The sequence below is a fragment of the Onychomys torridus genome, chromosome 11 (assembly GCF_903995425.1).
Source record: "Onychomys torridus chromosome 11, mOncTor1.1, whole genome shotgun sequence".
Lineage (NCBI taxonomy): Eukaryota > Metazoa > Chordata > Mammalia > Rodentia > Cricetidae > Onychomys > Onychomys torridus.
Window position 1 is genome coordinate 7,006,578 of NC_050453.1, and position 21,879 is coordinate 7,028,456.

General features: G+C 40.9%; 1 protein-coding gene across 2 annotated transcripts in view; it reads right to left on the minus strand.

Annotated features, from left to right (window-relative positions):
* Ush2a (usherin) overlaps nt 1-21,879 on the minus strand; it is a 701,257-nt gene that overhangs the window by 373,930 nt on the left and 305,448 nt on the right. For both annotated transcript variants that reach the window (XR_004946207.1, XM_036202543.1), the window contains exon 29: nt 19,669-19,860. Coding sequence is in view for 1 of the 2 variants with exons in the window: in XM_036202543.1 (XP_036058436.1) it covers nt 19,669-19,860 (192 nt within the window). In the remaining variant the exon portion in view is untranslated. The remainder of the gene's footprint in view (nt 1-19,668; nt 19,861-21,879) is intronic.

The following is a 21,879-nucleotide window of genomic DNA, read 5'->3' on the forward strand; positions in this document are numbered from 1 at the left end:
GTGGCCCTGGTGTGACTGGAGTGCCCTGAGCTGGTTAATTTTGGACAGTTTGTCTCTCTCCTTGATTCACTCTGAATATTCCCAGAGTTCTGTAAGGGCCTGCTGTTGTACCAGACTGGCTCTTCAAGCCTCTTTCATTCTTCCTTCCTTTCTTTCTTTTTCTTTTTCTTTTTTCTTTTTTTTTTTAACCTTGCTGGTCTATCAGGCCTCATCCTGGAGAAAGCTCCAGAATCTGAAAACTTCTCATCACCCCAGTGTTCTGATGCTGGCAGGGTGAGCATCCTCACATGGCATCCCATGGGCATGTCCCACTCAATCTGCTTCAATCCGCTATAACACAGATACATTTGTCCATTTCTTTTTCTTTGTAGTTCTTGGGGTGGGAATCGGGATGTAAGCATTTCACAGAACTACACCTCTAAGTCTTTATTTCCTTATTTCTCAAAGGTTTATGTTTCTTTTAAATTATGTTTCTGCAAGTGTTTCTGCAGGGGGATATGTTCACAAGTGTGCAGGTGCCTGTGGAGGCCAGATGAAGGGGTCTGATGCTTTCATGATGGAGTTGTAGGCTGTTATGAACCACACCCACCATGGGTTCTGGGAACTGAACTAAACCAGAGCTGTACCTGGTCTTAACCAATGAACCATCTTTCCAGACCTAGATTATTTTGTGTTTATAGAGTGTGTGCATGATAGTTTGTGCATGTTTGCATGTCTGTGCATGGTACAAACACCTAGGTGTGTCAGTGTGTGTGGAAGCCAGAAGTTGATGTGAGGCAGTTTAGTCATCATTTTTAACCTAATCTAATGGAAACAGGGTCTCTTACTTGAAGCATAGCTTGATGACTCAGCTAATCTAGTTAACCGGTTGTCCTTCAAGATCTTGTTCCCACATCTTAACCACTGAGATCACACACAGGTGATCTCACCCACTGCTACACCCACATGACATTTACCTGGGTACTAGAGATCTGAACTCAGGGTCTCATACTCATGTGATAAGCAGCTCTTTACACACTGAGCCATCTCTCCATCTCCCTAGCTCCCATTTTCCCACTTCTTAGTACCTCTATTACAATATACAAATTCTAGTCTCAAAATGAAAACATAATCATAAAATATGTCTTGGCATTTCTAGCTTTACCACATTTTTGACTCATCTTTTCTGTTGGGAAGTGCAACTCTACTCTGAGTGTATTTAGGGGATAACTTACATGGATGAATTGGTATACTACCAAACCAATAGGAAGTGGGTCAGGCCCTAGAGAATGAAACTTAAATTGCCAAGATGAGCAAGGTACACTGGGATACAAAGCAACATATGCATCACATAAATCATGTAGCATGTGACAAAAGTGGTCTCTCACAGATGAACATCATCAGCTGAGACATAGGGACATTGACTCAGAGAGGATATAAGGTTGCATCCTGGCTGGTGACACAAAATCCTTCATGGGAATATCTTTTAGGAATTAAGGTACCATCATTATGAGGAACCGCAGATGCCTGACCTTACACAAGGATATATTGAGATACTGTCTCCTCAGATAATAACTGAAGTACCATGGTGGAACTTCAGCCATTCTGTCAGCTTTTCAGGAAAGGTACACATAGTCAGGGAGGATCACATAAAACCTGACCACAGAGTGAGCGTTAGTGTTTTGCTAGGCTTAGCTTATTTCCATTTGCATATATGTTGTTCTAGTTCCATCCTGTTGCTATGACAAACACTGTGACCAAAAGTTTGTCAGTGGAGAATAATTTATTTCAAGTTACAGGTCACAGTCTGTCACTGACTGCAGTCAGGCAGGAACTCAAAGCAGAAACCATGAAGAAAGCAAGCTGCATGATGGGTAGGCAGACTCATGATTACCTAGCTTTCTTACACAGCCAGTACCACCACTACCACCACTCTGCCCTTGCCCACGGGATGGTGCTGCCCACAGTGAGCTGGATCCTCCCACATCAATTAGCAACTAAGATAGCCCCCATCAGATATGCTCACAGACCAAACTGATTCAGGCAATTCCTCCATCAAGGCTTTCCTCTCAGATGACTCTAAGATGAGTCCAGCTGACAAATTAAGGCTAAACAGAACATATGTGGGTCATGAGATTCCTCCACTAAGCCTCCTCTCTACTTAAGGGCCTTGTCACACAGCAGTAAAGTTTTCTTAGAGTGTGCAGGCACGAGAATTTAGAAGACGCACACTCTACTCCAGGGTTACAGGAGGCCTATTTAATCAAAGAAAAAAAATGAAGGATGGTCATTTTTAACCTCTCAGCAAAATACTTTCTCCAGCTTTATGCTTTGCCAGAGATGTTTACCAAATTGCATTATATTTCCTAGAAAAGTTTGGAGACCTTAAAGGATGGTGAGGAGAAACTAGATCACTCTTCAGGCCATTTATCAAAGCATGCACGCTTCCTGTTTCAAGCAGGTAAGACAATAATAACTACCAAGAATGGAAGCTCTGAAATGGAGAACAGGGAGGAAAAACAGAGAGGAGAAGAGAGCTGAATTTTGGGAGTTTGCCAACTTTGGATCCCTGGAGGAAAGTTTGCATGATTTCTAAATCACACTTTTAAAAAATGTGCTACCCTTTTCTAGGTTGGAGTGCATTTCTTTCCTAACTCCAAGGGGGATTTGCCTATTACATTGCATTTCCAAGATGCAAAGTGTCTGTCAAAGTGTCTAAATAACTTTCCCCAAATATAGACTAGGAACTTCAGAAAGAGGCACAGGGGGACCAGTCAGTGCTTCCTGTCTTCTTCTCTGGTTACTGTTAAGCATGAAGTCACAAAGAAAGACTGCTCATCCATGTTGCCATCCTACTGTCTGGGATGGGAGGTGGATTGCCTTTGCTCCAGTGTGGGGAACTTACCTGGATGGATTAAAATTGATGCCTATAAAAAGTTGTGCTCTTGACAAAGGCAAAACACCTCTCTAAGTCTAAGTAAGTAGCCCATATTGAATACAGCCTTGTTGATCCTTAAGTGATTTCCCAAGTCTTGCTTTGAGTGTCAACGTGAATAATTATATTGTCTTCAGAGGAAAACAGAGTGTTACCTTGATAATTAACCTTCAAAAATTACTTATCAATATTTCTTCTTTCAGCCTCTAGTGAAGATGATTGAGAAGAGAACTTATTTTTATAATGTTTTTGATATAAGAGATGTTGAAGCTAGCAGGACTACAGTGATGGTAGACATTCGTGTGATCTAGACCTGTGAGTCTCAGATGACAGGAAGTATCCTGGTTTTGTACAATGATAACACACTCTGAACAAAAGCAAGTTAGAGATGGAAGGGTGCTTTTAGCTTGCATTTGCAGGCCACAGTCCACCATTGAAAGAAGTCAAGGGATGAACTCAAGGCAAGTTGATGGACCTCCAACAAACACACTTGACAGCTAAAGAAGTACAATAGAAACAGAAAGGATGCAATTTGCTAGATGGTTTGCAGGCCAGCTTATACTTTGCTATCATTCTTATGTCATCCGTTACCACCTGCTTAGGAATTATACCACCCACAGTGGTCACGGCTGTCCAACATCAATTAACAATCAAACAACCCCCACAGACCTGCTTACAGGCTAATCTGATCCAGACAATTCTTCAGTTGACACTGTTCTCTCAGATGAACCTAGGCTGTTAAGTTGACAATTAGATCCTAGCAGGACAGGGGCCCTCTAAGTAAAGGAAAATTTATAAAGGACAATTACAAAAAGTTTGCTTCACTATCATCATTTAACAAAATACCAAGTAATGTAGAGTAGGACAGAGTTTGAAAGAATTCTAGAGAGAAAAATGTGTCCACAGAGAAATGAGTCAGCTCTTTATGATGACCAAGAAGTAGATGCCAGCACTGTGAACTTTAAGTGGGTTTGAGGTGGATGTCCTTGTGGGGGACATCACTGAGAAATTGCTGTCCATTTGAGTGTCCCATTCACTAGGCAGGCAAGTGACCTCTCAAACTTCCTTTCCGCCACACAGCTCTGTGAAATCAGAAAGTGGCCCCAACTATGTCAGAAAGCCTGCCCGTCTTTCTTGATAATGGAAGAAGGCTAGCTGAAGCAGCATTTGATAAGCATAGAGCAAGCATTATCGATGTCTTAAAAGTGTGAGTGTCCCATGAAGCTGAGGGGCATCCGAGTGTGGATCTGAATTGCCAGCCCCAGCAGGGCCCTGACTCTCACTCTAAGCGATAATGCATTGTGCATTAATGCCTGGCATTGAGATGTCCTGACACACCACACCAGGGGAGTTTGAAGTCAAGTACAGAGTCTCTTTAAGGCCCAAGCTCTCAAGGAAGGGCAGGAACTTTGTTTGAGGGAAGGAAACCCATCCAGGTAGGGAAGAATTTAAGACCCACTTCTGTATATGGCTCTAAGTGCTTTCTCTGTGGAGACTGGCCCAGGAGAGCTTGTATACAGAGAAGCTGCCATGTCAATGGCCCTCCCAATGACTCCCAGGTCAAAGAGTACAGAGAACATGTCAGTCTACTTCTGTGCAAGCCTCTTACTGCTGTCGGCATCTTCTCTGCTGATACTATGCTTGGTGGGCACAAGAGCCTGAGTTTAAGCTCCAGACCTCCATCAGTGACAAAAAAAAAAAAACCCAAACAGGCCCACCCCACAAACAAAACAGGTGTAGAGTCAGACCTTGTAACCCTAGGGCTGGGGGAATGGAGACAGTGATTCCTTGGGGCTTCCTTGCTTGCCAGTTGAGCCTACTTTGCTAACTCTAGGACAGTTAGAGAGCCTGTCTTAAAAAAGATACCACCTGAGGAAGGACAGGTAAGGTAATCCTCTAGCCTGCCCATATACACGTTGTACCCAGGCAAATGCACACACACACACACACACACACACACACACACACACACACACACACTACAGTTTACTAAAAGCAGACATGCTGGTTTGCTGAGCCCATGAAGACATTCCTCCTCCGGCTCATCACCAATGTCCGCTGTACTGTATCTTTTGATATAGAAGCATTTCCAACACTAGACTATTTCTCCAACATCTCTCTTTCCTTTGCTCTCACCTCAAACTTCAAAGGAGGCAAAGAGAAATATGAACAATTGGAGGCAGCCCGACTCCCTAAGAGAAAATTCTTGTGGGGCTGACACTAGATGTGCCTCTAAAAGGAGCCCATGCACTGAGAAGCAGAACAGGGGAGGAAGCTTCGGCACTGAGATTTTACAATTAACTTTTTGACTAAACGTCTGCAAATACAAATGCTCAGCCAGAAAAAAAAAAAAGAAAGAAAGAAAAAGAAACCAAAAGCAAGATGGCAGCATTCTGGAAAAGAGATGGAGGCATGGGCTTCTATTTCCATCCTTTAGCTGTCTCTCTCCCTCCCCCACCCACCCCCAGCTGCCAAGCTAGGTGTTTGGCGAGCATCCACAGTAATCTGTTCTCCTTCATTATGCTAATCTGTGGGCGGAAAGATTTCTGTCATCTTCGAATGGCTTGTACGGCAACGGTAAACACCTTGGCCTGTCTGTAATTGGACAGGTGTCTGCATTGATGTCACCCAGCTTTTAATTCAATTAAAGACCTGGCTGCTCCGCTCTCATTACCTGCTCATTTCTGTTGCATTTTTAGTCTGGTGGTGAAATCTATGTATGGTATTGTCTACCCCAAGGCTAAAGCCAGTGGACTCCCTGCAAGGACCATGCATGGTGCTTCAGATGGCAGTGTTGTTTGCAAGATAGGAGAGAGGTAGTCAGAACAACACGGAGAGTTTATTCTCTCTCTCTCTTCCTCTCTCTCTCTCTCTCTCTCTCTCTCTCTCTCTCTCTCTCTCTCCCCTCCCTGTCTATGATGTCTTCTATTTACTGGCCATAATATAATAAGAAGCAGACACAGACACAGAAAAGCTGTCTCCCACTTGCTCTCCCTGGGGCTTTCCTCCATCTCCTGAGAACTCAGCCCAGTGCCATGCGCTGATTTATTTGCTGGCATTTCACATTTGGATCAAGGATGTGAGGGTGGGCCAGCACAAGGCACTTATTAAGAGGGCCATCTGGTAAGGGACAGCACATAGGCTGAGCTGCTCATCACTGGGGACACAATGGAAGAGGCTGAGAAGGGGAGAAGACAAGGGGACAGTTTTTGCCTCAAGATGCTGCCACAGCGTTGATAAATTCAAATTCTCAAGTGTATGTCTGAGCCAGTCCAGTAGATGGATTAGAAGGAAGGAGTCAATACAGCATACCACACTTCTGCACACTATAAACATCCCCTTGGAAACAAAGTTCTGACACAGACATTTTGACAAATTGACCCCAAGAAACTATATAATGACATTTGTTAAGTATGGCTGAAAATCTCCTCATCTAGGAGAGACATCTGGAAATGTCCCAGATGCTTCTGCTTCCTCTAGTTCCTAGTATTCACAATGGTGGGACTCCTGCTACTGTGGTGTTCAATAGCATTTTAAGTAACAATAAGCTGGTGAGACCACAGGGCTGCTGAATGCTCAGCCTTAAATGGGACATTTGCATCACGTCTTTCAAGGCTCAGGAAATTGTGTTGAAAAAAATCACTATTATATACAGTAAATATGGGTTAATAAAAGATAAAACTAAGATCCTACAGTATTTATAAAGTCAAGTCAGTCTTCGGTTGACTTGAACAATGGAATAGCCACAGTGCTTCCTCTGACCTGAGTTGGTTCTTTGAGAGGATTAAACCCAATCTTTTTAATAGTCAATCTCTTTCAAATGAACTTTGTGGCCTAGTTTAAAACTTCTGCTGGGGAGCATAGGAGAACATACACCTTGGATCCCAGACTACGCAGATTTTGATGTTTCCAAGTAGGCAAGAATAACTATTTCCTTTATAAAATATAGGGCCTAATCCCAGACTTACAGAACGGTTTAAGGAACGATTTGAATTGACCTCGAAGCATTCCCCATGAAGATTCTCTCAGCAGGCTCACAGCTAACCTCAACATTTTAATCAATGCCTGTTTCTTGGTAAGAGCTACAGTCTCCGACATCTTAATTCTAAGGAAGTTTGAAGCCACAGGCTTAGTTAACTCGTTATATTACAGAAAGGGCAGGTGCTGAACTGAATACAATGCCCAAGAAATAATGGACAGTGACTCAGCTGGAGGCAAGAGGGGACTTAGGAAGTCATTTCTGCTGACGACTGTTCCGCCGGCTGGTTCAAAGACTGACGGAGTCATTTGCTTCCCAGAAGAGCTGCGGTATGCAGAGAAAAGGAAAGTGCTCATGAGCCGATGTCACACCATGGTTTCTGATCTTTGCTGTTTGCACATGACCTAAGCCCAGCCTATAGGTTGGAAAAGGAGGCATCATTAAAAACAACAACAGTGCGCTTTTAACGGCAAATAATTCATTTAAAATGCACCTTAAAATGTGTTCAGAGATTCAGCCTTGCTGCAAAAATGTGTCTACAAAGAATGATTCGTCTTACAAACCAGTTAACAACACTCCACAAGGAAGACAGCTGACTCATAAGAAAGTGTGTGTGTGTGTGTGTGTGTGTGTGTGTGTGTGTGTGTGTGTTGTGTCTTTGTGTATATCAAATGTTGGTAGCTTTCTGATTCAGTCCAAACATAACACAATTATAAAATGATAAAGGGTAGAAACAGATAATTTTGGGGAACTTCCTTTTATCAAATATAATTGATAACCTAATGTAGTTATACATATAGAATATTGTGAGCACACAGACATACTTCCTTGCTGATCATTGGACAGCATTATTTAAATATTATCTTAATTTCCAAACGTTGTACATGTTACAATAACTTGAAATCCAAATGCTTATAATTCTTACTTTTCAGGCTCCAATGAATTACTTGTTCAAAGAAAACCAGAAAACTGAAAAGCAACCTGCCTCACAGTATCTTCTCAAGGAGGAAGCCGCCAGGCACATTACACATTCCAGGGAAACAGTCAGAGCTCTTAATTCATCGACACTGCCCACCCTAATGCAGTTCTACATTAGCGAAGCAGGGACATGACGTCACTTCTGTTTCTACAGTTTCTCTCATAGGGCCGTATTTTTGTCCTCTGCAAATCTTCAGACCAATTGCTTTCAAGATTTACATTTAAAGAAATAGTTTGTAATAAACTACAAATAAATTTATGGAGCACTATAAAACTGGCACAGACTTCCTCAAAATTCATCTGTGAACAATCACATTGAAATGAATTTCTTTTTCGTTTCTTCCCTTGTTTGCTGATGGTGGCAGAGACCACTAGTTGACCTTTTAGTATATATTATATACATTTTTCTCAACAAAATGAAAAGTTTCCTTCCTACCAGATAAATGGCTACCTGGAGAGAGGTCAGCCTTTCCCAGCAGCCCACATAGCCAGGCCACAGAATTTTGATCTCAGTAGTCACTCGAGACAGACCAACTCTTAAAACACACCTTTAAAGCATACATTAGATCTTCCCTACTGTTCCAAGGTTTTGCTGGGTGGAACTGCACAGGAGAGGTGGAGCCCAAGCAGCCATTGTGACCTTAAGAAATGCAGAGCCAAAAGCTGAAGTGAGCAAGTGTATTGCTGGAGTACAATGGCCACCTCTGCATGGATGATGAGCTCTGGACTGCCGTAACCAGAAAGCAGCCTTCATGTTGGTTAGCTCAGTTCTCTACTTTTTCAAGAAAAATTGACTGAAGATGAAAACCATTCCTCAGCTTCTCCATGTAAAACTTTCCTTTTCTTACCAAATATCTCACTGGATCTGGGTGCTTTCTGGTGGTTTCGCCTAGAATGTAACAGCTGATTTATTGCATTTTAGTCTATAAAATACTGGATCTCATCATGGTATTTCCCCACAGGTTTATATGTGTTTCATGTACTCACCTCCTCAGTACCTTCTTACCCCCCTTTCCCTCCTAGCTGATCCCCTTTCACTCCCCAAAAGACTCCTTTCGAGGATGTTCACTCTTCTTACAGCTGAATAGGACTCCACTGTGTACACACACCACACTTCTTTATTCACTCAGTTGTTGAAGGATACCTAAGCTGGTTCTGTATCTTGGCTTCAGTGCCATGGTCATCAATGAATGTGCAGGTATCTCTGTAATATGCTCATTTAGAGTCCTTGGGGGCGTATTTCAGGAGGATAGAGTTGGTATAAATGGTCATTCTATTTTCCAGTTATTGTTGGTTGTTTCTGAGGACACTCTCCAGTGAGTCCATAGTGGCTGCATCAGGTTATATCCCTTCCAGCTGTGTAGGAAGGCTGCTTTTCCTTCCACATCCTCACTGGCATTTATTGTTCTTTCTCCTTTTCTTTTCTTTTTTGGTATGATAGCAATCCTGGCAGGAGTGAGTTGGATTCTTAAATCAATTTTAGCCTGTGTTTTTCCTTATGTAAATATTTTCCCATATTTTATTAGCCATTTTGTATTTCTTTTCTTTTTAAATAACTCTCTGCTGAATTCATTTGCCTATTTACTGATTGGATAATTTATTTGATATTTTTGTTATTTGTTTTAGCTCTTTATATATTCTGGATACTGGCTCCCTGATAGATAGATGCACTATAGCTATCAAAGTTATACAAACTATTAGTTGCCATAATGGCTATGCTTTTAAAAATCAATGAATATTTTTGGCTATGTATGCTTATCATCTGTGTTGCTATGTTGTTCAGGCCTTTATTATGTTAAACTGAAAATGTTTGATTTGTGAATTTCATTACAAAGTAAAAATTTTGAAACTACTATTTAGAACCTTTTCATCTACCCTTAGTTTTCTCTGCCATGGAGAAAATATGCATTAAACTCCAAATATATGTTTAAATTGAGACTGACTCTGTATGCCATCTTATAAGGATGTTTTTGAGAACGGTAAGTATGATGAACTCTACTGAGGAACAGTACTTCAATCCTTAGCCCAACTCAACCTGATGTAATACACAATATTAACTTCACAGAAACTCAGAGCTGGTAGCAAATACTCCATAATCTAGTCATAGAAAAAAGCATTACACAAGACCTGAAGTGAGTATAACATGCATACTTGCTCTTTAAAAGCTTATCATCTAATGAGAAAATAACATGTGTGCACAAAGAGCAGCCATTTAGAAACTGTGGAATAAACACTTGCAGTTGAATAGAAAAAAAAATCACATTGTATTGACCTAGAATGATCTCATTACAGACTTCTCAGGTAAATACAAAGATAATCTGTGTTGCATATAACTTAAAATATAGTACATATGCTCACATTTATATATACCCACTCTGGTGGCTTGAATATGAATGGCCCCCTGTAGACCCCACATATTTGGAAGCTTGGTCATTAGGGAATGGCACTACTTGACAGGGATTAGAAGGTGTGGTCCTGTTGGAGTAGGTGCATTTGTAATGTCAGGTGGGGAAGGGTAGAAATGGTGGGCACAGGGCTACTGAGAGCTCACAGTACAAGGGGGTGAGAATTCCCTGGGGATTGTTCTAGGCTACAGATGCCTAATCACTTGGGATAGAAATAGGATACATGACTCTGAAATTCTTCTTTATTTTTAACTTACAATGAAATTTAGAAATGTATCTTCCTCTGTTTTTATTTCAAATTTATTTTGAGAATGTTATGAGTTCTGTATTTATATCATTTCTCATTATTGCACCTCCCTCTACTTCTTCCTACATCCCCCTTTTACTTTCAAATTCATCATATATATGTATACAATATTTATAAAATCAATCTGCTGAGCTCACTTAGTGTTGCTCAAATATATTTGTGTTTAAGGGAGATAGCTTGGGCTTGGATATTCTAGGGGGGCCTTGTCCATAGAGAAGACTGATTGCTTCTCTCTTGGCAACTGTTAATGCCTATAGCTCTTCTAGAGTTGGGCCCTTGTCAGAGTTCCCCCGTCCATATTGGCATGTAAACTGGTGCTGTCATTGTTCAGATCTTGTCTACAGACATATTGTTGAGATGTCCCTGTTGTATGTAGAAGACACTGTCTCACAGCAGATGTCCTGTTCCTCTGGTTCTTACAGTGCCTCTCTATCCTCTCCTATGATGGTCCCCGAGCCTTAGGTGTAGCAATTGTATTGCAGATGTATCTGTTGGAACAGGGTGTAGCTCTGAATGTCTAATCAGCTCACTCCCCACCCTGAGGTGCCACAAGTTGCTGAGTATTTATATGGGAAATAAAAAAAAAATCTAAAGCTCATGATGCTCATTTGCCTCAGAGCAAAATGGAACCAGTGCAATGATTTTTGGCTTAACAAAGTTGTACCCCCATGTGTAAAATGTTTGACCCTGCTCTTTAAATTGGTGCACACATGAAGACACAGTGAAAGAACATAAAACAAAGCCATCAGCAAAGGATGGTGCCCATTCCTGAAACTGTCCATACCTGTTAACTGGAAAGAATGGGTGAGCTATTCAGGGGTTTTCCATCTACTGATAAAATAAGCAAAACTTACTATTGTAATGCCTTCAAAAAGAATGAAGGGTTAAAGGGACCTGAAGCATCACAGAGTAAGGAAGAGTTAGCTGTGTGCCCGGAACCAAATATCCTGTACTTGGTAGACAGTAGAAGGAATTGAGGAGGAGACATTAAGTCATGTTACTCCTGTCTTAGGACTCACTTAGCCTTAAATCCAGCTACCATTTCATCAAGGAAATTTTATTCTATATACCCATATAAGTGGGTATCTTAGAGTTTCTATTGCTGTGAAGAGACACCATGACCATGGCAACTCTTATAAAGGAAAACATTTAATTGAGCCTGGCTTTTAGTGCAGAGGTTTAGTCTGTTATCATCATGGTGGGAAGCATAGCAGCATGCAGGCAGACATAGTGCTGGAAAAGGAACCAAAGAATGGGTGACCCTGGGGAAGGAAGAGCATAGGTAAATTCCATCCTAGTAGGTGAAAAAGTCCTTCACACCATCATGCCTCTACACTATCCTGGGTGGTCCACAAGCCCTGTGCAAAAGTACCAACTGGGAAAATAAGCAAAATATAGAGTTTGAAATCCTAACTTAGGATCCTATGAGAAGGGCTGTATTTCAGAAGTCATTTGGAATCACTATGCATGATAGAATTGAATCACTAATTATTACCAGAAACCACACAAGGGAGAAAAGAAATTATAGACTTCTGGGTGGCTGGTATCTTTATTTTTCAGGCAAATTCAGCTGCAGAGGCTGGGAGTAGTTTTAGTGAGAAAAGCTCTTACCAATTGTACTATAAATTGAAATCCCTTATTTTTCCAACCTAAGTATAGATTTGGTTGTAATAGTTGGAAAATTATTATTGTTGGTCCATCTGGTAAAGTATTGAATAATAAATAAGAGTATACAATTATTCTGGCAGAATAATAATAATTACTTAGTATTGAGGGGAAGGAATCCAACCTGTAGATTTTAGAGCAATGTAATACAACAGGAATATGGAGGAGTGATTTTTGTTTAGCAATTACAGCTTTAACGTGATGCCAGGTGCTCTGCTAATTATACTGATAATTAAGTTCATGTGCTCCAACAGCTCATGGAAAACAATAGCCATCTATGTGCAAACCCTTGGATCAACTCACTCTTAGTGTGACTTCAGATCAGGTATCTGCACCTCTCACAGAGTAACCTCAGTCAGAGGGGAAAGGGCTGGCCTCTGGCTGCAGCTTTGCATGTTAACAGGGCCAACAGGGGAAATCCACAAAAGCTATAGAGAGCTAATTGGAGCCCCTTGTAGCAAGTCTACAGAAATAAGGAGCAAGGGCAGCAGAGCTTCCTACCCAGAGGCTGGGGTGGAGGAAATGAACTCTGAACTCTGCCCTTGGGAGGGTATGGAGTCTAGCCCCTCTGGCCCAAAGGGGCCCATTTGCTCCTAAGTGGGTCTATTAACCTTGGACCTTGCATGGCTGGTAGGATTATACTCATTGAATCCTCTAGTGGCCAAACCCATCAGGAGAATATTTGAATATTCTGTTTGCCCTGTCCTGCTTGTCCAGTTGTCCACGTTGGTTTTTGTGTTGAATCATTTACTCTTCTTTGGCCTTCATGTGAGCCTGGACATAATATCTGCCCCCACTCTTTCCCAAAAGCACTGCATTTAATTGTCTCATGCAGTTCTGTAGCCAATTATTGTCTTTGTTTAACATTTCATTATCTACATTATACAAAGACAGATCTACATGTATTTCTTTCTATCCTAAATTTTCAAGTTTAAAGCTGGGAGGGAGGAGTTATCACAAGGATTTCTGAATGAATTGGAAATATGAAAACTGGTGTCAAGCTTCTCCTGCTCACTGTATTTCCCAGGGCTAGCTGGACAAATTATTCATTCTAAAGTTCCAGTGTAGAGGCTCCTTCCCAAACCCATTAAACTAGATGCTCTGTGATTGGGCAAAGGGTGATAAGATGTTTCAGACTCCTCATTAGGAAACCGCATCTTATGAGACTCCAATAACAGAGGCAAAAGTTTAGAAACAGCTGAAGGACAAGAGGCAAAGAGAACTTGGCTGTACATCACAGAGGGCCAGGACACCAGAATCCCTGGTGAATGAGAAGAGCCTCTGGCTCTCAGCATCCTAATTCATTAACACTGGAGGAGAGAGGCCAAAATAGTGAGATCCTTGTGATGGTAATGGAAGTCCCCCCAATAGAATGTTCACCTGTGAGAGTCTCCATTGACACCAGCAAAACAGAAAACCACTTCGTTTTCCTAGAGATGGAGCTACTGAACCGTAGCTGGGAGTACATTCAGCAAGTGGAGGAACTATGTCTGTCCCAGTGAAGAAGGCGTAACAGCAGACTGACATCTGTCACCAAGGAAAGGGACAATTCACAAGGCTCCATAGGCAGAGAACATAGAAGGAGACAGAAGTGGATTAGGCTATGTCTTAGTTAAGGTTTCAGTTGCTGTGAGGAGACACCATGACCTCAGCAACTCTTACAAAGGAAAACATTTAATTGGGGCTGGCTTACTGTTTCAGAGGTTCAGTCCATTATCCTCATGGTGGAAAGCATGGTGGCATGCAGGCAGACATGGTGCTGGAGAAGGGGCTGAAAGTTCTACATTTTGATCCACAGGCAGCAGAAAGTGGACTGACTTGAACTTCTGAGACCTCAAAGCCCAACCCCTAGTCACACACCTCCTCCATCAAAGTCACACCTCCTAATAGTGCCACACCCAATGGGCCTATGGGGTCATTTTCTTTCAAACCACCACAGGCTATAACTCTCAAAGGTCTGCCCCCAGTGGATACATTTGTCAGATAGGTGCCATATCCCAGAGACCCACAATCTCCCTAAACAGTGCCACCAGCTGGGCGCCAAGTATTCAGATAGATGCCTGTGGGGGAAAGTTCATTTCATGTTCAACCCAGAATGCCTGGACAATTTCAAAAGTGCCATGAGTGCAATTAATGAATTTGGTCTCTATGAATCATGGGAAAAGTTAAATGGCAACCAGGCATGTAGATGACAACTGAGAATGTTGAGAGACAGGTGGAAGAAAAAGCTAGCAAAATAAGGAAGGGAAGAAATGGAATCTTCAAGACTGAAATAAAAGACTTACACGTCCATTGGAAAGGTCAAACGAACAGAATCAAAAGCTCAAAAGCAACACAAAACAAAAAATCACAAAACAATTATGAGACAATAACCTAAAATTCAAAAAGTGTAATTCAGAGATCTGTAAGTGTAACTATGGTTGAACATAGTATTTATTGTATTTCTATTTCTAAGCAAAGTACTTTACATGAGGAATTCATTTTTGCCTTTGCATCAATAATTACATAAATGAGGATCTCCTATCCCACTGAGACACTGAAAAGCTTTGGTTAAGCCATGTCACTGTAAATTTGTCTCTGGTCATGTGACAAGTGATTGGCAGATGTGGTCTCTGTGCACCTGACACCAGTTCTCTGTCCTTGTAGTTTTGTTTTTAGACGGGGTTTCTCTGTATAGCCCTGGCTGTCCTGGAACTCCCTCTGTAGACCAGGCTGGCCCTGAACTCACAGAGATCTGCCTGCCTCTGCCTTCCGAGTGCTGGGATTAAAGGTGTGTGCCACCACCACACCAGGTTCTGACACAAGTTCTGAACAACTAAAATAAAGGGAGGCCAACCCGAGAAGAAATAGTTAAATTAAAAACTTGCTATTTCTCACAAAAAGTGATGATCATATCCATAAGGCCAAATTTTCCACCAACAAAAGACCTAAATCTAGAGAGTAAAAGAACTCATTATGAAACAGAAAAATAATTAATGAAAAGAAACAAACTCATTTTCTGAAAATACTTTTCAACTTAATTGGTAAAGAATCCCGCATCAGGCAATAAATCTAAAGAGCCTGTATACACCCAGTATCAGCATTATTTTATTCAAATAAAAGTGATTCTAAAGAGCAAAATTAATTAAAATACTAAAATCTCAACCAAAGTCACCTCAGTTATGCCAAAGAAGAAGTACTTTCCTGAATGACAGTAAGGCTGCTTGCCTCAGGATGTCTGCTTCGAAAAGTGGTTGCTATCCCTCCAATCTGCCCAACTCACCCAGTCCAGGCCTAATGTCAACTTTGCTGTCTCCTCATTTCACTTTCTAGTCTTTATTCTCTTTGCTCTGGAATTCTTTGCCTTAGATAATTACCCAAGGTGACTTGGAGGGTGCTCACTGCATAGGCTCCCCTCCACCGTTGTTCATTTCTGCATCAGCAAAGCTTCATGGCATGCTTGGAGTTGTCTTGTCCCTTAAGATCCCATCTGCACTTGTCCTTGCCTATGCATCAGAGCAGTGAGCCACACACACATGCATCTTTTGGGAACAAGTCAATGAGTCCTTAGTCTACACTGCCAGCAATAGAAAGTAAGAGAAAGAGGGGCTAGAGCAATGGCTCGGTGGGTGAAGGTCTTGCCATGTGAGCCCGAACTTGAGGTGGAATCCCTGGAGTTGCTGTTCCAGAGGGTCAGAATCTATGACTGACTATAATGGCAGGTAGCTGGAGCAGTAGCTGAGTACTCACATCTGATCCACAAGCATGTTGCAGATGTGGGGATCATTGGGAACGGAGCAGGTGTTTGAAACTTCAAACGTCTCCCTCAGTGACACACCTCCTCCAACAAGGACACAACTCCTAATCCTTCCCAAATAGTTCCATCATTTGGGGACCAAGTATTCTAACATATGAGCCTATGGGGACCATTCTCATTCAAACCAAACCACTACCAGCTAGCCTGGTCTATTCAACTGCAAACAACAAGAGACTTTGTCTCAAACAAGGTAGAAAGGCCAGGGCCAACACTGGAAGATGTCCTCTGACCTCTACATATATACTGTGGCACATGTGAGCCTCTGTTTACACACATGGGTGTACATGCACATACATCCTACATATATACAAACAAGATTAAAAAGATAAATAGCAAAATAACCATTAAAATATAATAGTAAGCAGATATTAGACAGATCACATTTGTGATCCCAGAACTTGGGAAATAGAGGCAGGGAAGAATTACTCTGAGTTTGATGCCAACAGACTACATAATGATCTATGTACATGTATATACAGCATGGGACCATGTCTTAAAACAACAACAACACACACACACACACTCACACCCCACATGCATAAACATCCACACAATGAGAAAGCAGCAACACTTTCACTTTGAAAGCAGAAATAAAAGCAATCATACAACTATAAAAATAAATGTGAATAAACAAAATTCTGCTACTAGGACACAGAGAATTTTAAGATAAATGGAAAACTCAGTCCAACCACAAAGCACCAAAATTAGTGTGAATTTAAAAGTTAAAACATGCATAATAATTGTAAAAAGTAATAAGAACAAAAAGAAAAATGCCAATAGAAACAGTGTTTCAAGGAAAAAATGGACAAAGTTGATTAATCAATGAGATTTTTACCTCTTCTTCAACAGACTACATACAGAAAGTTAGTAATTGACCTGTAACTTTCTCACTCTCTCCTCCCAATGCCCTAGCCCCATGCTTCCCATGTAGATGGTAACATCCACTAATTCCTTGCCCTGCTTCTCAATCTGTCCTGCTCTTCCTCTAGGGAGACATCTTCCAGAATCTTAGAAATGCTTCTCCATGCTCAGTATCTGACTCAATTTTACCCTAAAACTAGATCGTTATTTCCAGGAAGGTATTTATTGTTGACCTATCTAACATGAACAAATACTAATTTATTCTAAATAGAAAGAAAATATGGGTTTAAATTTTAAATATCTCAGAGAAAAATGGAAATATTATATCAACTAATAGCTTTTAAAAATTTTGCATAAAGCAAATTTAAATAAAAAAGGCAAAATTTGGGAGGTCTATATTACATAAGATCAAACTGAAAATTCTTTGTAAGTAGAGTTATTTTAGAGAGAAAAATGTGATAAAAGCTATAGAAAAATCAACCAGGTGTCTACTTAAGCCACATCTCAAAACAAGAATAGCTAGTGAATATTCAAATAGTGTTTCTAACAAGCAAATAAATATAAACTAAAACAATATCTTCAAACTATTGACTTTTAAATTTGTAAAGATTTTTATAATATTATAAGATACAGTGATGGCTAAGATGAAATGAATTGAAAATTCTTGTGCTCTGCTTGCTGGTGGCAGAAGTACAATTGTCCAAACTTTGGATAAATTAGTACAAATTTTTGGGAGTGATAACCCCCAAATCACTACTCATTTACTGGAAAATTTCACCAAATGTTAAGTACTGTGTACATAGTGCATAGACTCTGACAGCTCCTGTTTATGTGTTTCTTATGCAAAGCATCATTCTATGTGCTCCTCACAAACACGGAGTTATTTTCTCTGGTATTACTTTTCCATTTCATAGGTTAAGAAGAGCAGGAGAAAGGATGCAGAAGGCTGTTAAAAGACCCATTAGTAATGACCTTTCTCATCACTGGGAAAACTAGCTGATAAAAGCAGCTTGGGAAAGGAAGGGTTTATGGAATCATGGTTTGAGCAGATGTTGTCCATCACAGTAGGGAGGGCAGTAGACACACTGTGTTCTCAGTCAGACAGTAGGCAGCTGTGAATGTTGCCACTCTTCTGGCTTTCTCCTATTCATTCCTTCTGCATTCTAAGCCCATGGGACAGTGTCACCCACAGTCATGGTGGATTTTTCATCCTCAGTCAGACCTTTCTGGGAAGATCCTCACAGATACATCTAGTTGTCCTGCAGGACAGACTCATGCCTGGGGGTAGCAAAAAGGTCTATGAAAAGTTGAGTGCTACAGTTGTTCAAACAAGAGATCCAGCAGTTTGACTTGGTCAGTAGATAGGGAGACATGGATGAATTTAACAAACACTTTGAAAAAATGACTGCCAAATAGAGATATGTGGGGGGGGGAGGTTAGAGTGCAATAATAATGCTCAAGTGTGATTAAATGGTGGCTTGGAGATGTCATTTATTGAGTAAGAATTCAGGTTTGGATACGGTAAGTTCAGATATTGAGAAGCATCCATTTGTAAGTTTCAGTGTGTCCCAGACTTTTTGGTGTCAACATTTCCCCTATGGCATGTGTATTCATATAAATACACTCACAATAATTATATGTGATTAAGAATAAAATTTGGTGATGTGTAGGCATTTGGTCTATTCATAAAACTTCTTAAGAAGGGAGTAAGGCCTTGGGGTCATGCAATAAATATGCTGGAAAGAGGAAAAGTGTTCAAGGAGATGCTCAGATCTACATGATGACTCATCACAAATGTTTTCAGTAGAGGAAAGTTTTTCCTACTACACTTGATTCCTTAACCTCTCGGGGACAAAATCTTCTATTTGGCTTTCCTAGTTAAATCTGCTGTAAAATTTCATCAAGTTGAAAGTGCTCTTCCTACCCACACATGGATTTTGGTGTGAGATTTGTCAGGGAGGTATGTGGGTGTATTCTTTTCTAATCATTCCTCATGGCTAGCTGCACCATGAAAAATTGATTCCCTGATTTGCCAGGCAAATGGCTAGGGCTACAACCCTCCTCCACCTGGAGATAATTAGGTTTAATCAGCAATTTTACAATAAATAATGGTTCTGTGAACTTGGGCTAGTCCCAAAGGGTAAAGTTTTGCATGATAAAATATGCAAAATGGCCGGATACATATGTGTGCATGGATATGAATATTATATATGTATATGTATGTATGTATATTACTTACATTTGTATGTACACATATGTATATGGTCTTCAAAGATGTTTATGAAATATTCAAATGCTATGACTACTATGACCTAGTCCTTAGAGGAAGGCAAGAAGATGAACCTCCTAATGGACCTACTATATTCACTGGAAACTGCTTTGTAGAGTTACTCTTTTTATCCAAGGTAGATAGATATGGGATTCCATCACATTATATGGAGATTTCCTTGTTTGATTGGTTTTTGATTTGTTTTGCTTGTTATTTATGTGTTTTGAAACACGGTATAGCTATATAGCCTAGGCTAGGTTCACACTTATAGTGTAACCTGGGCTGGCCTTGAACTCACTGTTCTATTTTAGCTACCCAAGCATTGTGCTTACAGGATTGTGCCAGTATGGTGTGCCTCAGTTTGCTATTTGTCACTGGGCAAACACATGCATATTCAATGTATGTGGGGGGATAAAGCATGAAAAACATGTTGTTATCCCAAGTCAACACAAAAGGAAACTGTAAGATGGACTCTACTAAGGGGTTTCCTTTACCTGTATGGGTGCTGGTGTCATCGAGCTCAGCACTAGCAGAGGGTATGTGGGGCTGGGGGCTGTTCTCATCATAGGCTTTCAGGATGTACTTCTTCAGCACACCTTTAACCACAGTGGGTTCATCCCAGGCCACCTCAATGCTATATCCATTTATGCTCTGGGCTCTTGAGGGAGTTGGCACACTCTCTGGAGCTAGGGAAGAATAAAGGAGAAAGGTAGAGCAAGCGCCAGTCTGAGGAGATGACTGTTCCTATTCTTCACTTTTAATGGCAGCCGTAAATCAGGCTCGACCATTAGCATAAATACAATTTATTAGAGTTGTAACTTTTCAGCATTGATTTAATATGACGGCACATCTTGAGCCATTCAGTTTAAGCTATATTTCAAAACCATCAAAACTCCATCGACATAACATTCTTTTAAATTAAGACCAGGTTTTCCAAAAACATTGAATGTATCCGACGTGTTTAAGCAACACTCATCAGGAAGGAGGCGCTTGGTAGGCAGATAACAAGGTGAAGCAATATAATGATGTGCCACTTTGAAGCAAGGTAATTAGATTGTTATTATACACAGTGAGCTGACACTTTTATGTCTTCCGTATAGCAAAAAAAAAAAAAAAAAGGAAAAAAGGAAAAAATCACACATGTGATTGTGTATGGTCTTTGAGCGGCTGTTCCCACTTCCCAAATCCAATTGTCCTTTAAATGGTTTCCAAAAAGCATAGCTCCAGCAGGTATGATATATAGGGCACACTTTTAATTGCATTTTGGGGGTTAAGGGTGTTGGTGTCTGGATAGTCTTCAAAATCAGTTTTAGAGACATTCTCTTCAGTGTATCTCAGAACAAAATGAGAACACTTATAGGAACTGTAAAAGACCTTGCAAGCTGGCCCCTGATTTCCAAAATCCATAACCTTTAACTATTTATTAGATATTTACACAGCTTTGATCAGTAACAACTTTATCACAGATGGCTGCACTGGGGACACAAAGAAAGAGCCCAAGGAACTGCGTGGCAGAATGATGGATGAGAGACCTGTTCTAACTGCTCCTGGGCTTCTGAGCCCCGTCAATGGATGGCGGAAGTCAGCCGGGTTTCCCACATCAAGTTAGTCTCCTCCCTGACTTTACTGTTCAGACCAATACAACAGGACAGCTTTAAGGGAAATGAAGTGAACTTTAAGCGTGAGAGGAGACACAGAGAGCAGCACTCTCCATGCACTTAAGACACTACAGGCATCTACAGAAAACAGGACACATAACCACATTGCCAGGAAAGAGACAAGCAGAGAGCTGCTGATTTTATTAGTTCTGCAATGTGGTGCAGGGCAAAGATGGCACTGTCTACCAGATGGTCTTCTCATAAGGGACGAAGCAAAACCAACTCAAAAATAATTAAATAGTGCAATTATTCTCTAGCCCTCGGGAGCTGCTTGGTGCTGCGGTCAGGCTGCAAATGTGAATTCATGACTTAAGATGTGATGGTCAGATCACGGCTGTACCTTCAGAGCTCCATGGTAGGTCAAGCTGGGGAGTAAGCTATGTATACAACCTGCTTTCCAGACACCCACTAAACTGCCTAAAAGCAGGCATTTGTACCCCATTTTCTAAGAATATGGTGGATTATTAAACAGAGGTAGAAACATGCCAGTTACCAATGGCTATTTTATTCTGAGCTTCCTGCCCACTCTGAGGTTGAGGGGGATGTTAAGGGAGTGTTCACCTCACTGTCTTGTCTATAAGTAGATAATTACTTAGGAGACTCTCCCATCATCTCCCCTGGAAAATCTATAGGCTGCAAGCCTTGAAAGTTATTGTTAGTGATATAGCTCAGTATTTCACATCCTTAAAATGAAGGTGTCTTTAAGGGTGCTTGGAATAGCAACCCATTATTGAGAAATAGAAAATAATGTCATGGTTGTAAAACATGTTTTTGACCAATTATTACTGGCTGGGGAAACTGTTTTCAGAGACAACAGCCACCATTAATGTACTAGACTTTCTGACACACATGTGATTGGTTGGGTGGAATACTACTCTCTACCAAACTCTTCATGATCAATAGCTCCCAGTCATGCTCCCCTAGGAAAGACTGTGCCATCACAGTCAGAAATACAAAATACCTGTTGCCCGAGTGTCTGCGATCTGCACTAACATGTCTCCTCATCTGAGTTGAAAACATTAAATCATGTGAAACTTCCTGCCCTTG